This window comes from Helicoverpa zea, chromosome 1 (assembly GCF_022581195.2).
Source record: "Helicoverpa zea isolate HzStark_Cry1AcR chromosome 1, ilHelZeax1.1, whole genome shotgun sequence".
Lineage (NCBI taxonomy): Eukaryota > Metazoa > Arthropoda > Insecta > Lepidoptera > Noctuidae > Helicoverpa > Helicoverpa zea.
The window spans coordinates 98,182-113,720 of record NC_061452.1 but is presented as its reverse complement, the minus strand read 5'-3'; the positions used below and the strand labels follow the sequence as shown (position 1 = coordinate 113,720).

The following is a 15,539-nucleotide window of genomic DNA, read 5'->3' as shown; positions in this document are numbered from 1 at the left end:
CAATCCTTCTTCAACCTGAGGATCATCATGTAACACCAATAAAATAAGGGGCACTTCCTCAATTGATCCCACTGAAAGCTAATCAAAGACAAAGAAAGCCACAGAGAGCTGAAGAAGAACAGGAACAGCGTGAAAAAGAAATTTAAATATTTTTTCTTTGATTTTTAACAAAATTATCTGTTGGTAGCATTATAATTTCAAATGTAACATTTAATGACGTAAAAGAGTAATCTAGACTGATCAAAATAAGAGAACTGTTTAACATATTTAAGGAGACTAATTAACAATAAAGATTTCCTGGATAATAGGAGGCTAAGATATTTTTTTAAATGTTTTTAAATTCATTTATCACATATATTCATTCTTTACCTGCTTTGCCCAAAGGCGTTACCCGTTTTAGGACCCCCACTAGGGCAAAGCGGGTATTTCGAAGGGGTTAAGTTTTTTTGATTTTTTTCAGAATATTGAAGAAGATTACTAAGACTGTCTTATGTTTTCCAAAGTTTATTATATAAACAACCTTATGAGTACAAATACAAGTCGCATGTAATGTTCTTGGTTATTTTATTTAACATCTTTCGTTAGCTTACCCGTTTTGGGAACATCTCCCCTAAACATGGTGAGATCAATCCAATTTTATTGTGGCTTGTCATTGTACATTGTACTGTTTAACTGACTCGTTGGCCTAGTGGTCGCAAGCGTGACTGCTATACACGAGGTCTTGGGTTCGATTCCCGGGTCGGGACGAAATCGCTTTGAGTTTTAGAAACTTTCACAAAACAGTCTGGATGTTGATTAGGATGTTAGACCTTAAATTGAGAGATTAAAGATGCAAACGTAGTATGCAAGTGGCTCAGATCGCGTACATTTCGATGCTGTTCGTGGTTATTGGCCTGAGTTTTACCTAGCCAACGTCCAGCATGGTGATGTCGCCTACATCGCCAAAGGAAGAAGGTAGATTGGGTACCGGATGGAGGTCCCATAGTTGCCGGACAGAGGCAATGTGATATGTTGTGTGTTGAATTCGGGTACCGGATGGAGGTCCCGCTGGTTTTGCCGGATTGAGGCAATGAGTTGTTAGACGAGGTGGAGTTACGAACAGAGTACTGCATACTAAATTTGATCAAACGATTTTTAAGTTGGTTCGAATGTTGATTTTGTAATTTAAATGCTGAGATTCTTGTGTTATGACAATGTAAATGTGAATGAGAATAAATTTTGTTGTTTTCATTTTACGATTTCATTTCCCAACGTTTGGTCAGGAAGGCCGAACAAAGGACGTCTTACTTTCCGTGAATTCTTGTTCCAGATACTTACCTCACACGAGGACGTGTGAGTTGTCAAGATGGCCGTGTCGGAGACTGTCATTAGTACGGACACTAAACGTCACGCAAGCGCGCCCTCTGGTGGCGTTTCCGGTGAAACAACATTTTGGCGCGCTTGGCAGAGTAGTGGCGGTCAGCGTGGCGTCCGCATAGCTCAGTCTTGATCGAGTCTTGGTCGAGGCTTCGTCGAGTCTTCGTGGAGTTGTCGCGTTACTGCCTTTCGTTACGTGTAGTGTGATTTTCGTATTGTAATGGTTCTTCTAACCTAACAGACAGACATGTGTTGCTGTGGAGTTTGTTCCGCCACTTCTTCTCCCCAGCCAAAACACATAGGAAGTGGCGAAGGGCGGGCGGTTTTCGGGCTGTCTTTTGTTCTGACTAATTTGAATAAACGTTTGCATTTTGAGTACGTTTGAGTTTTGAGTTTCTTTGAATTATCTCTTTGTACGAATACCCTAACTGATGTCGGACGATAGTGCCATCCTGATGACGCCTCCGACATATGTATAGATTTGTATTTCTTCCTTTGAGCAAATGGTTATGGATCATTCCGGCCGAGATTCGGATAAAGCGAAAAAAGAACTAGGTGCGGGGGATCATTGAATATAGTCATTAGTTTTAATGCTTAAGAGGGCATTCTAAAAGACTAACTCCGTTTAGACGTTTTCGAGAAATCGAGTAACAAAGACAAAAAAGAAACGGGTCACTTGAGAACCTCCTCCTTTTTTTGTCTGAACTAAGTCGAAAAGGTTGGATAGCATCAGGCCAAAAAATATTCCTATATATTTATTACATACTTAATTTGAAGCAGTAAATTGATTTTCAGTGTAATGAGCTTAGGGGTAATATGATTAATACAGAACTGACTTTGGTTGAAAGGCCCAGCAGTAGTTTAAACTATTAGGCGCGACAAAATCCATGTTCGCGCTGGATTCGAGCCTCGCAGCCATAAGCTGGGTACTCACTAAACAGTGTAGCACGTAACGTATCAGATATGGTATCAAGTGAGTACGTAGGCACGAGCCCGCTGCGAGCCGCTCGCGCGTGGAGCGCTGTAAGCCCGCAGTGACCCGCCGAGTGGCGGTTTCAATGTTCAACGAATACAAAGGCGGCTCGCAGTGTGATCGTGAGGACCGTGGACGAGCCGTACCCGCTTGCAGGTTGATACCGTATCTGATACGTTACGTGCTACACTTCTAAGTGAGTACCCAGCTTAAGACGCAAGTTTCATCACTGGCGAGCAATGTTAAAAAATGGGTACTAATTGACGTATGGTCCTTTATAGAGGGCGAACCTTCAAAACGCATTTCGCACACACCTGTTTCTCTTAATATTTGCTAACGACATTACTACGAGTACTACACGTTTTGAAAGGTTTCAATTGGCCCTCGTTGCGCCCTCTACACCCGGGCGCTTCGGACGGCCCACTCCTCTCCCCTAAAGCCGGCACTGGGCGAGGCCGACTCGTACCTGGCCGTTTTCTTTTGTTTTATTTTTTTGGGCCAAAGGGCATAATACATTCATAATATAGGAGTTTATTTCAATATAAGTATTTTTACATCAAAGCTTCCTGTTTTACAAACTGGCTGCTCGTTTTTACCATTGATATTGGTACACAATACACACTTGGGCGTGAATACTAATTTACAGTTAATAAATTACGACGATTGTACAGAAATAATATAGATACTGCTAGTATTTCGCGCCGAGGACACAAACGTTGTCTATTGACGCTCTGAACTCTGAACTATATCAATTTTAGTAATACTTTAATTTCGATATAACGCGGCAGCGGCGCCTACGCGTTCAGGTCCATGTCGGCGAAGATGTCGCCGCGCGTGGCCACGGTGAGCGCGTAGTGCGCGTGCAGCTGCTGCAGCAGCTCGCGCTCGTCCAGCGGCTCCAGCGCCTCCACGCGCGCGCGGTCCTCGTCGGGGAACGAGCGCCACACGGCCGTCATGTCCCACGCGCGCGCCGCGTCCCAGCCCAGCGCCACCAGCCGCGCCGCCTGCTCGGCCGGCGCCGCGCGCAGGCGCCCGCCCGCCACCACGCAGCCGCGCGCCGCCAGGTTGCGCACCATGACCTCGCCGAACTTGTCGCCCAGGCCGCACTGCTCGTACACCAGCAGCGCGGCGCGCGGGAAGGCGGCCGCCAGGTGCGCCAGCAGCGCGTCGGCCGCGTCGCCGCGCAGGTACACCAGCACGCACTCGGCCAGCAGCAGCGCGGGCAGCGCGTCGGCGGCGCCGGCGGCCGTCAGCGCGCGCCGCACGGAGCCGAGGCAGCGCAGGTCGCAGCCCACCAGGTGGTAGCCGTCGGCGTGCAGGTCGCCCGCGCGGATCATCACCTCGCCGTCTGCACACCGAATCGATTTAATACCCACTTACCAATAATATTGTTGTTTCCATTCAAAATGTATTGTTTTTTTTACATTAAGTATAACTAAGATATGTGTTACCCCTCTGTTACAATAATCAAGGCTATCTCATTCATGTTTAAATTATATTGATGATGATGATGATGATGTCCTCCTAGCCGATTATCGGCTACGGCGGCTGTTCTCATGTAAGGAGATTAGCCAACTACGCAGGACATATTATAATGCACGAGCATTTGCGCAGACACAAGTGCACTCACTATTCCTTAACTCTCATAGTCCGATGGGACGGTAATCCGACACGACCGGAGAGAGATCAGGCGCAGGACCGACATTTACGTGCTCTCCGATGCACGGGTGTATCAATCACCAGCTTCCAGGCTCCGGGCTGCTTTGTGAAAGTCTTCTAAAACCCACAAAGCGATTTCGGCCCGACTCGGGAATCGAACCCGAGACCTCGTGCTCAGCAGCCGCACTTGCGACAGCTAGACCAACGAGGCAGTTAATAAATTATATTAATGCACCAGTGGGCGATACATTTGGCAACTAGTTTACATAGAACTTTCTTCCACATCTGATTTTGTAAAATGTAAGTGAATTCAATATGTTTGGTTATTGTGATTTCTTTGTGGTGGTTAGTTCATCATCATCCTCATCATCTTGCGAGCCTTTTTCCCAACTATGTTGGGGTCAGCTTCCAGTCTAACCGGATGTAGCTGAGTACCAGTGCTTTACAAGAAACGACTGCCTTGCCTGACCTCAACCCAGTTACCCGGTAGTGGTGGTTAGTTCATATCAAGTAAAAATGTAGCATATGCATATTTAACCGGAGCCCCAGCCCCTTTGTACATCATTGTACAAAATAGGGAAAAATGTTTGAAACACTTTTCAATAATTTAATTAATTTTATTTGGCTTTGTTTGGCTGTAAAACTCAAAAATAAACGGTTGAAATTGCAACACACCAGAAAAACCATCATGGCGGTAAGGTTTATACTATACGTGGGAAGTCTGTCGTAAGCTGTCAACATGGTAATTGATTAATGACATTTGACATATTTACTTGTCATTATTGTCAAATTGATGGTTTAATGACATTTATTAGACAAGTGGACGTAGTTATGCAGAAACTTTCCAACCCACGAGTCACCCGAAATCGAGTTATTATGATCAAACTACCTTATATGACATGTAGGTTCAAATTAGCAAAAACTATTCAAGTTTTAAGCCATAAATCAGAAAATATTTTTTCACTTACGTTCCATCCCACAACCTTTGTCAAATAATAACTTGTGTAAATTAACTAAAACTTACTAGGTAGGAGGACAGAAACATTTTATGTTTTACGAAACAATATATTTATTTAGTCAAAACGCCTCAACAATCTTGTAGCGTTTTAGCAAAACCATGTTAAGCCATTTTATTTTGTAACAAAATGTTCCATTTATATTTGGAACATTTTTGCAAAATTACAATAGCTCGGTCTAAACGATCCAAAACAAAAGTTAATTGGTTAAATACAAAATAAATAATAAAAAAGAGATTTTTTTAATTTTTATGAAATCATCATTAGAGGAAGATTCACAGAGTACTTTATTATGAAGATTACAAGGAATTAAGTATTGAAAGAAAAGTTAGAGGGGAAACACGAAATATTAACATGTCCGATTTCTGTTTGTTGTGGCCAGATGGTGGCCATTGCTGCAGCCAAATTAGCCGAGTGACAATCCTAAAAAATGAAACATGGATTTTACCTCCTCCTACCTAAGACTTATTTTTATATAGTAGACTATCTTATAGAAATAAGTCTTTACATCATAACCTTAACGATTTTGACAACAGCGCATAGACAAGGAACGAATGAGCCAAATGCGTGTGCGATTGAGTCGAATGTTGCCAATGTTATCACTACATTTTTTTTTTTTTTTTAATATATATATACTGCAATCTGTCTCATCATGGACATTCAGCAATATGTAGATTATTATTGCAAGTCTTTGTGGTCTAAGTCCAGCGACTTAGCCACTTCAATACAGAGGACAGTTCTGCATACGATGTCCCAATCTTGTCAACTGTGTTATTGACACAAATCTAAAGGTGTTTTCCTTTTGAGTCTTGAGAATAATCACTACTTAATTTATTTATTTATTTTAATTCATAATTTATTGTATTTATTTTAATTCATAATTTATTGTATTTATTTTAATAATATTATTGTTTTATTTTTAATATATATTATTTAAATTGCCGGCGGACGTTAACACGTCAGCTTTCGGCTTTTGCTGAAAACCAGCGCTGAGACTCTGTCCAACAGAGTGACAGCAACGTGCTGAGCAAGGGCCTTTTCGCGTGGATGTGACGCATATTTCCCCCACTATTGTGTATTGCCTTCTGTAGTTCTACTTTATTATTAATTCGTTTTTGTTTGTATTATTGTTTGTATTTGTCTATGCGTTATGTCCATGTGAATAAATGTATTTTCTTTCTTTCTTTTATCTTTCATTTGTTGTTCAGGTTTAACATATTTAAAAAAAAAAAACAAATGACTGTGTAAAATTTAGATAAAAAAATTACGGTACAGATGGATAAAAAGTACCTAGAACGTTTGTGCAAAATTAATTTGAAGCTATGTTCATGTAAATATTAATTATGTTAAAATGTTCCAGTACCAATATATATATTTTTTTTATTATATAGTGAATAGCCCAAAATTTAACATATGATTATCTAAACACAATATAATTCAACAATAAAACCTTTAGTATAGACCTTTACTAGTTAGAATAAAAAAGAATACCATTGAAACGCGTAAATCTCAAATTCAACTTACTGTGGGATGAAACATTTTTGCATAACTACGTCCAAGTGAGTATCTAAATTGTCAAGATGCCATAATGATATTCAATAAAACCCCTTGATAAATAACAAATTATTACAAGAAAAGTACGCATTTTAGCCATTCATCTGTATTTCTCCTGAATTCTATTGATTTTTCTGTATTTTTCGAGGTACTGTACATATAGTGGGCTGGATTTGTAACATCTCCTTTCATTGTAATTGAAAACATGGTCTATTGACTCTTTACAAGGGACCAGTTAACCCCATTTCGGCTTTAGGGGTACTTTAGTAATACCTTGTATATTCTGGAATTCTTACCTTCGTTTGCGATTTTTTGAAGCAGTTGTTTATTTCGCTTAATTATTTGGCATTTTTTTGATGTAACAGCTGGGAAGTCCAGTTCTATAAAGTTGCTTACTGCATTGGTTGTGTCTTTAAGGCGCCAGAACAATGTGTCAAAACCACAGCCCAAGTTAATTATCTGACATTTTGTGCCACAGCGCTGAAATTGCCATTCACACAAAAGTACTTGAATAATAAAAATAGTTACTATAAAACTACACTAATGAATATGTAATGAACAAGAGACACGAACTAGTTTGGTTTATTCAGCTAACCTCTAGGAACTGATGGATGAATATCTCCATAGCCCTGACTCGTGCGTAGTACCCTCGGTTGATCTCGGGCGCCTTTCGGTCAGCATGCCGAATAAAATACGATATGTAATCGTCCTTCCAGTAGCCGAGCTCCACAGCGCACCGCTTACACTCCGTAGCATCAATATTCGTCGCAATTATTGCCTCATCCTCCGCCGTCCATGACTTTATGCTATCCATTTTGAAAAATCCAAATGTTTTCGTCACGACCCTACAAATTATATAATTACTCTGCAAAACATTACAGGATGTTAGAAAAGTTTTCAGTTCTTCACACTCAGATAGATAAATTGTGGAGACTAGAATAAAAATATTTTCATGCTTTTATTAAAAGTAAATAGTGATGATGACAACTGATGAATGTCATATTATTGTCATTCATGAGATTTTTTTATTTATTTGTCAAGCAGGCTAAAGTCTTTCGACCATACCGCCTAGACTTTCATAGTTTTTATTTCTTTCGTAGGTTCTTTTAAAAGTTTTGTCAATCATCAATAGTTTTACGTCATGTATATTCAATATTTTTTACGGATCCGTTTTAATCATCGAGATAGGAACTATATGCGCTGTGTTGTTATCTAGACGTATCTATAGTTATGTAAATATCGGCGAAATATGAAACAATATGCAACATATTCTCACTCATTGTTCTAGTCTCACTCTTTTTAAGCAGATAAGTGTTTTTGAAAACAGGGACAACAATATTTTAGTGGTTGCGTAAAATGGTAACATTTACCTTTGATATCCTCCTGTTTGTAGGTGCGTGAAATGTCCGCCATCTTAAGCGCCAGATTTCAGGTAGTTGTGCTGTCAAATCGGTGTTCTCAGTGATTTATAATTGCGTTTTTTATAGAAAACCACTTGAGTTTACCTTTAAGACTTTATTATTTCAATAGTGAAATAGTCAACGAATATGCCTACGTGTTGTATCGTGAAGTGTGGTCCTAGGAAGCACCAAAATCAAGCTGGATTGTCTTTACACAGGTTCTATTTTTGCTAGAAACTACATAAAATAACTCACATCGGATAAAAAATATGTTACGGGAACAGGAATTGATGGTGAAAGTACTTATATTTTAGCAAAAAAATGTGCACGTTTTTTTCGTAGGTATTTCCAGTCCATATAGTTTATAAGTCACTCACTCACGCACGCATATTGCGCACGCTCAAAATATATATTTACGAAAATGAACTGTATTCCAACGCAATAAGGTACTAAATTGGTTGCGTAATACACAGAGGCATATCCGAGCCGAGAGGGATAGTTAGAACGGAGGCCGTTTGTCTCTTTCTAACACCTTGCCAGCATAAAAAAATGTTGTGATCAACAGTTTTGTCTTCCCAAAAAAATAATTGAATCACTTATATTTTTATCTTATTTTAACAATTGTAAGTCAACAAATTAATAACAATCGTATTATTTTATTCGTATTTATTCTTAAAACATAAACAACATAAATTTTTATTTTGTTTTTTTTTTATTTTCCAGCGGTAACCCTGAACATTCTTGGCGCGTAATCAGCGTTTAAAATTTTGTTTATATTTTTTGTATTAAATCAATTTAAACTATTAAAATGGTAAAAAAGTGTTGCGTTTATACTTGTAAAAGTGAATCTTATGGTGGTTGCAATATATCGTTCCACAGGTTAGCTAATAATAACATTTTCGTAAATCAAACAACTAAGGTGCCCATGAATTCTTGTAATGAGTCAAAATATGGGTGATGGATTTTAAAACTGTTGTACTATTGTTATAGTTTCCCAAAAAATGAAGAAAGGGGACAAACGGCTCAGCAGTCTATATGTGAACCAAAAATACAAAAAAAAACAGTCTTCAGTTCGAATATTCCTACTTTTATACTGCTAATTATTAAAAGCCTATATTAATATTTTAAGGTCACAAACTGCGTAAGTTAAAATTTCAATACCAATCTGTGTTTAATAATCTTAGCAAATTCGGATTTGTCTCACATAGCTTAATCTCATAGTCACCCCAGTTCTGTTCATCAATTTCTGCGATGTGATTTTGTCCTTTACAGACAGTTGCGCGCCTTTTTTTAAATCTCTTAAAATTCTCACATTGCCATCATTATATATTCTCGAAACTGCATTATTTGTTAAAACTAACCAGCACTTGTTCACTAAACTGTCGGATGTTAGAAAAACTCCTATGCGAGCTAAATATATACATCAGCTGTGTCACACGAGGTGTAAAACATCTCTCATGCAGAAAAGTTTCTTTGGCGTCGCTCCGAGAATCTACAATAAAATTCCAGATGAGGTTAAAATACTACCTCTCCATAAATTTAAGAAAACATTGCAAAAAATTCTAATTGAGAAATGTTACTACACGGTCGATGAGTTCTTAAATGACTAATTTAGATTTTGATATAATTTAATTCTAGATGTAATTGTAAAAAATTCTTATTTTAAGTAGTACGTAGTCCAAACTATATTTGTACGTCTCACCATAGACAGAACATAGCGCACTATTTTATTTAATTTTAAGATCTACACTTTATGTATACCTATGTTTTACAAATAATAAATACTTTGACTTTGACTTTGACTTTGACCCTATTAGAAAGGGACGGACGGCCTCCGTACTATTTCACTCGGCTCGTTTTTTGGGTAAAAGTGCGCAGTCTTGTTTACTATATTATGTCTATGCGCATCGACTTCTCGATGCACGCACGTCACTCAAATGTCAGTGTCACAATAGTTATCTTATCTGTCGTCCCAACTGAGCGCAAACAAATTATATTATTTATCATATTAATGTTATGTATGTGTGTGACAGTGAATGGATACTTGAAAAACTATTCTAAATATATATTTCTCTTAAAGGATTTTTCATTTTGTCAATCAATTGAAGGATTTGTAGAATATTTTATCGATGACTATGTCGACATTTGATAAATTACCTATTATCTTAGTGAGTGCAATAAATGAAACTGTCGCTACAGCGCTTATGTCTGGTTTGTAAATTAATGATACTTCTGTCACTTGTCGTTGTGGGGTGTCAGGTGAGGTATGATAGAAATCATTAACTATTCTGCTTTAATGATATATTTCAGATCTTATCGACAATGATGTCACAGCTGATTACCTCAAAGATAAAGAATCGCTTGATCGTGTTTGGAGACTAGTAAACAAATATTACACAGCAAATGTACGAGTTCATCCATTGTCTGACCAAGGCCAGTTGCAGGTAGACCCTAGCAATGTGGAGGCCCATGTGATACATCTCACTGAGGAAGAGGTAATATACATTCACTTGCTGTTCTGTGTTATTTCAACTTGGAGCGGAAACTGCAATGTGGGGTCAGTGTCAAATATTCTACAGTAACTACTAGTAGTTAGTACTAGTAATTTAATAACTTACTGTGGAACTAACTGACCGTCCATGTGTAATGTATCCAACATCATTATTACGGCTGCTATGAGGTACCCATCACAGTTCTGTTCATCAATTTCTGCGATGTGATTTTGTCCTTCAAACTGTTTACTAGGGTAACCATACCTTCAAGAGTATTGTTTTTGTGGGCTTGGGGCATATTGATAATAAACTCATTTGCTCTAAGTAAAAAGACAACCTTTTTCAGTTCTCAACCCATAGTACTTTTAAGCAAAATAGCCAGAATCTTCTTTTTCTTTTATTAAACGGTTTTATTTTATGTCTATTAGATAAGCTTACGCCCGTGGCTTCGCTTTACGTTTAATATGCCTGACTACACTAAAAAGTATGATTACCCTGCCAAATTGAATTAATCGTAGACAGTAACAGCCTTACTTATAGGTGGATTAAATAATAACTAATATTTAAGGGCTGTCTAAGAGAAATTCTTAATAGTCAGTATAAATGGTAATTTATGCGGTCGGACGACGCAGGCGTCGTCTGCGGCGACGGCGCTGGCGGCGGCGTCGGCGCGCGCGGTGGGGCCGTGGCGCCGCGCCGCCGTGCGCCTGCTGCTGCCCGACGCGGCGCGGGCCGGCGCGCTGGCGGGCTGGGCGGCGGCGCAGCGAGCCGCGCTGCTGCCGCGCCGCGAGCCCTCCGCGCGGGACGAGGCGCGCGCCGCGCTGCACGCGCACACGTGGCGCGGCCTGCAGCGCACCGACCGCGCCGCGCCGCCCTCTGTCGCAGGTCAGTGCTGTCGCACAGCTGCGCTATAGCCGCGTGCTGCCGCGCCGCGAGCCCTCCGCGCGGGACGAGGCGCGCGCCGCGCTGCACGCGCACACGTGGCGCGGCCTGCAGCGCACCGACCGCGCCGCGCCGCCCTCTGTCGCAGGTCAGTGCTGTCGCACAGCTGCGCTATAGCCGCGTGCTGCCGCGCCGCGAGCCCTCCGCGCGGGACGAGGCGCGCGCCGCGCTGCACGCGCACACGTGGCGCGGCCTGCAGCGCACCGACCGCGCCGCGCCGCCCTCTGTCGCAGGTCAGTGCTGTCGCACAGCTGCGCTATAGCCGCGTGCTGCCGCGCCGCGAGCCCTCCGCGCGGGACGAGGCGCGCGCCGCGCTGCACGCGCACACGTGGCGCGGCCTGCAGCGCACCGACCGCGCCGCGCCGCCCTCTGTCGCAGGTCAGTGCTGTCGCACAGCTGCGCTATAGCCGCGTGCTGCCGCGCCGCGAGCCCTCCGCGCGGGACGAGGCGCGCGCCGCGCTGCACGCGCACACGTGGCGCGGCCTGCAGCGCACCGACCGCGCCGCGCCGCCCTCTGTCGCAGGTCAGTGCTGTCGCACAGCTGCGCTATAGCCGCGTGCTGCCGCGCCGCGAGCCCTCCGCGCGGGACGAGGCGCGCGCCGCGCTGCACGCGCACACGTGGCGCGGCCTGCAGCGCACCGACCGCGCCGCGCCGCCCTCTGTCGCAGGTCAGTGCTGTCGCACAGCTGCGCTATAGCCGCGTGCTGCCGCGCCGCGAGCCCTCCGCGCGGGACGAGGCGGAGACGACATAGACAAGTATCCCTACTAATATTATAAATGCGAAAGTAACTCTGTTTGTCTGTCTGTTACGCTTTCACGTCTAAACCACTGGACTGATTTTAATAAAATTTGGTACAGAGTTGACCTTGAGAAAGAACATAGGATAGTTTTTATCCCGGACTTTTGAAGAATTCTCTTGGAAACGCGATATAACCGAACTCTACACGGGCGAAGCCGCGGGCGGAAGCTAATAACTTTATATTAATTGATGCGCTTTTGTTTGTTACACGATACTAAGCTGCGTCGCGCCCGATTACAGAGAGCGCGTCCACGGACGGCTCGGACACGGAGTCGGACGCGGAGTCGGACGCCGTCGACTGGGACTCGGACGCCGAGGAGCTGCGCGCCGTCGAGCAGGCCGAGGCCTTCGCGGCCGCGCTGGGCGCGCTGGGGCCCGCGCTGGGCGAGCGGCCCGGGCTGCTGGTGGGCGCGGGGCCCGGGGCGGGGCCCGGCGCGGGGCCCGGCGGGGTGCCCGAGGGGCCGGAGCGGCGCGAGCGCGCGGAGGCGCTGGTGCAGGCGTTCTGCCGCGCGCTGGGGCTGGACCTCGACAAGTGCTGACTTCGCGCGACACGCCGTGCCTGATGTTTACGCTGTTTTATTATAAGGCCCACTGTTTTGTTATAAGTTTGTTATAATAGTTGTTCAGTGCGGTCGGTGTCGACGCCTAGTAAGGCCCAAGTTCACCGACAACATAAACGTATGTTTTTCCTTAAATACCTGTTAACTTAAAAAAAAAAAGTGAAAAATCATAGTTATTTAGTTCCTAAATAAAATACTATGAATTTTCACGTTTAATTAACTACTAGATACTAGTAGTTTATTTTATCAGTGAGGTCTAATGTCGCAAATTCGGAACAGCGGGGCTAGGAGCGGAGCGTTTGAGCGTTGCGTGTAGCGTGCGGCGTGGCGTCGAGACTGAGCGGTCGCGGGTCGTGCAGGGGCCCGATTCTCCTAATTTTACTTAAGCAACATACGATTCACGTTCGACTGCGATCCAATCCCGACTCGATTACGATTGAAACGTATGTGGCATTCCGCTATTTTTTCTTTGAAATAAACGTTTTTATCCTTTTCTGTGATTCAATAATGAATTATTTTGTCTGCAAATGATTAACTATTGCAATATGATTGTAGAGCAAACTACCGTATAGACCAAAATAGCAGACCAATCGCAAACCAATCGAATGTCGTTGGAATACGATATTAGTAGCAGAAGCTACTAATATAAGACCAATCGTGCCCGATTATGGTTAAAACTGCTATTGCGATCATATTGCAATTCGATTTCTATTCGATTTTGACATTATTAACTTAGGAGAATCGGGCCCCAGGTTCCGCGACCAATCGGAGGCGTGTGCGTTCGCGCAGCGGAATGTTGTTGAATTTAAAGATTTTAATTATGCAGATAATTAGTGTAAGACGTCCTATAATTGTGTATGGTAAATAAAAATTTGTGTATGCAGCCATTGTGGAGAAATTCACCAAAAACAGATTCCGCTGGGCGAACGTTGGCGAACGTTGTCCTGGCGGAACTTTTTTTAATCCATAGACTTTAGAAGAAAAGAGATGTGTCCGAAAATTAGTGTGTATTTGTGTATAATTGATTATGTATGAATGAAATCAGTGCATGCATAAACTTCGGAGAAATTCAAGTTTCCGCTACGCGAACGTTTGGCCATTAGCTAGTTTTCATATAAAGCGCTTACATAGAGAGCTGTAGATTTTTACATACGTTGTTTTGAATTTGTTTATATTTGTTTAAAAAACAGATTTAGAAAAAGTCGTAGGGTTTAAAAGATAAAAATATAAACGTAAAATACACTTATTAGGTCTTAGTTCTTAAAGTATGCAGTTTGGGGTCTAGATTTTCACGTTTACACAAACCTTGTAAGTGTCTCCAACATGTTGCCAAGTATCAATGATGTTCCGTTAGTAATTAAAAAGTTATAGGATATTTTACCATGAATAGATCACTGTTTACAAAGCAGTCGAATATCACGACGTTCTAAAGGAATTGCATGGTAAAATGTATGCCAATAATTAGTTTAATCATTCAACTATTCACTTGCAAAATTTCATGTCATTAAATTCAGTAATTAAAGAAAGACAATTATAATACTGACGGAGCATCGAAACCCTACATAATCCGACCAAGTTCGGATAGCTACAAAAAAGCGGCCGTGACATATGTCTAAGCAACGTTCTTAACTTGGTAGGTTAGTATTTATTAATATGGTACAGTTGCGTACACAAGCGTTAGGAAAAAATAAAACAATTGTATTTCTTGATTGAAAAATATTTTTTTAATAATAATGCCACTGGTGATCTGATGATGGAAATGAGAACAACTTTCGAAAATTGTACGTCTGATAACACTATGCAACAGTGAAAGTTTGGAGCTGACCTGATGATGGAGACCGGAGAAGGTAGAGGGAACTCGACAACTTACAATATAAACTATCTCGTATTTGGGCTTAGGTATATTATTCGTATTGATGAGAACTTTCCACTAGTGCAAATAGTGACAACTATGTTTGTCACTGAAAAGCCAAAAATAAAAAACTAAACAAATCACCATCCAAGACACCGAATTCTAGGCCGATGCACCTTAGAATAGTTATTTATTTGCTTTTCGGTGTTTATCGGAGTCGGTTTTATTTTTTTGTAAAAAGTTTTATTTTTGACAGTCGTATCCTTCTTTATATTAAAGATTATATGCAATGCCGTCACGCCGCTCAACTGCACGTTGCTACGAATACACCTCTGTACTCTACCTACAGGGAAGTCCATACGTTCAGTTCTTAGTACTCGCGTGCTCGCTCATAACGACGCCCCGTTGTTCCGAACTTGCGGACTATGTTGGTGAACTTGGGTCTAAGTAGGTAGATATTTAATAATCATAGAGTATGGTCCTCAGTTATGAGGATATTTTATTTTACCCAACAGACGTGACAACGACATGTTCTTGGCACGAATGAAACGGGCATGCAATAAACAGAAATGGTTGCTTTCGCAGTCATCTAAAAACAAAAGAGTCAGAATCTTTCTTCTGTTATTTCGAAGAAGCTCCTATCGTGACCATCAGAATCGTTGTCACTCCCCACAGATCTCCTCGAAATACATATAGAGAGTTGCTAGGTACCTAATTGCTACCCTCACGTACCCTCGCAGACTATAACACAATGCAACAAAGTAATATTTTCTCTGTTTCACTGGGTTAAGAATGTAATTATGTTTTGTCACCTTAAAACTGTGAAATATCGAAATAAAATTGTTCTATCACATCAAGTTTAATAGTGAAACGCATTTATTGATGTTACTTAAAACTACGTATGTAGGTAATTAGTTAGATAAATTGTTATTCCAC

General features: G+C 41.8%; 2 protein-coding genes across 2 annotated transcripts; one reads left to right on the top strand and one right to left on the bottom strand.

Moving 5' to 3' along the window:
- Positions 1 to 2,840: 2,840 nt before the first annotated feature.
- LOC124631258 (leucine carboxyl methyltransferase 1) lies at positions 2,841 to 7,568 on the bottom strand. Its single transcript, XM_047165555.1, has 3 exons — positions 7,154 to 7,568; positions 6,855 to 7,038; positions 2,841 to 3,677 (listed from the first exon to the last, which is right to left on the bottom strand). The coding sequence occupies exons 1-3, from the start codon at positions 7,370 to 7,372 to the stop codon at positions 3,124 to 3,126; spliced, it is 957 nt and encodes a 318-aa protein (XP_047021511.1). The 5' UTR covers positions 7,373 to 7,568; the 3' UTR covers positions 2,841 to 3,123.
- A 2,316-nt stretch (positions 7,569 to 9,884) lies between these two features.
- Positions 9,885 to 13,231, top strand: LOC124643634. The gene is made up of 4 exons (XM_047182681.1): positions 9,885 to 10,169; positions 10,269 to 10,453; positions 11,083 to 11,335; positions 12,432 to 13,231. The coding sequence occupies exons 1-4, from the start codon at positions 10,088 to 10,090 to the stop codon at positions 12,728 to 12,730; spliced, it is 819 nt and encodes a 272-aa protein (XP_047038637.1). The 5' UTR covers positions 9,885 to 10,087; the 3' UTR covers positions 12,731 to 13,231.
- Positions 13,232 to 15,539: the final 2,308 nt, after the last annotated feature.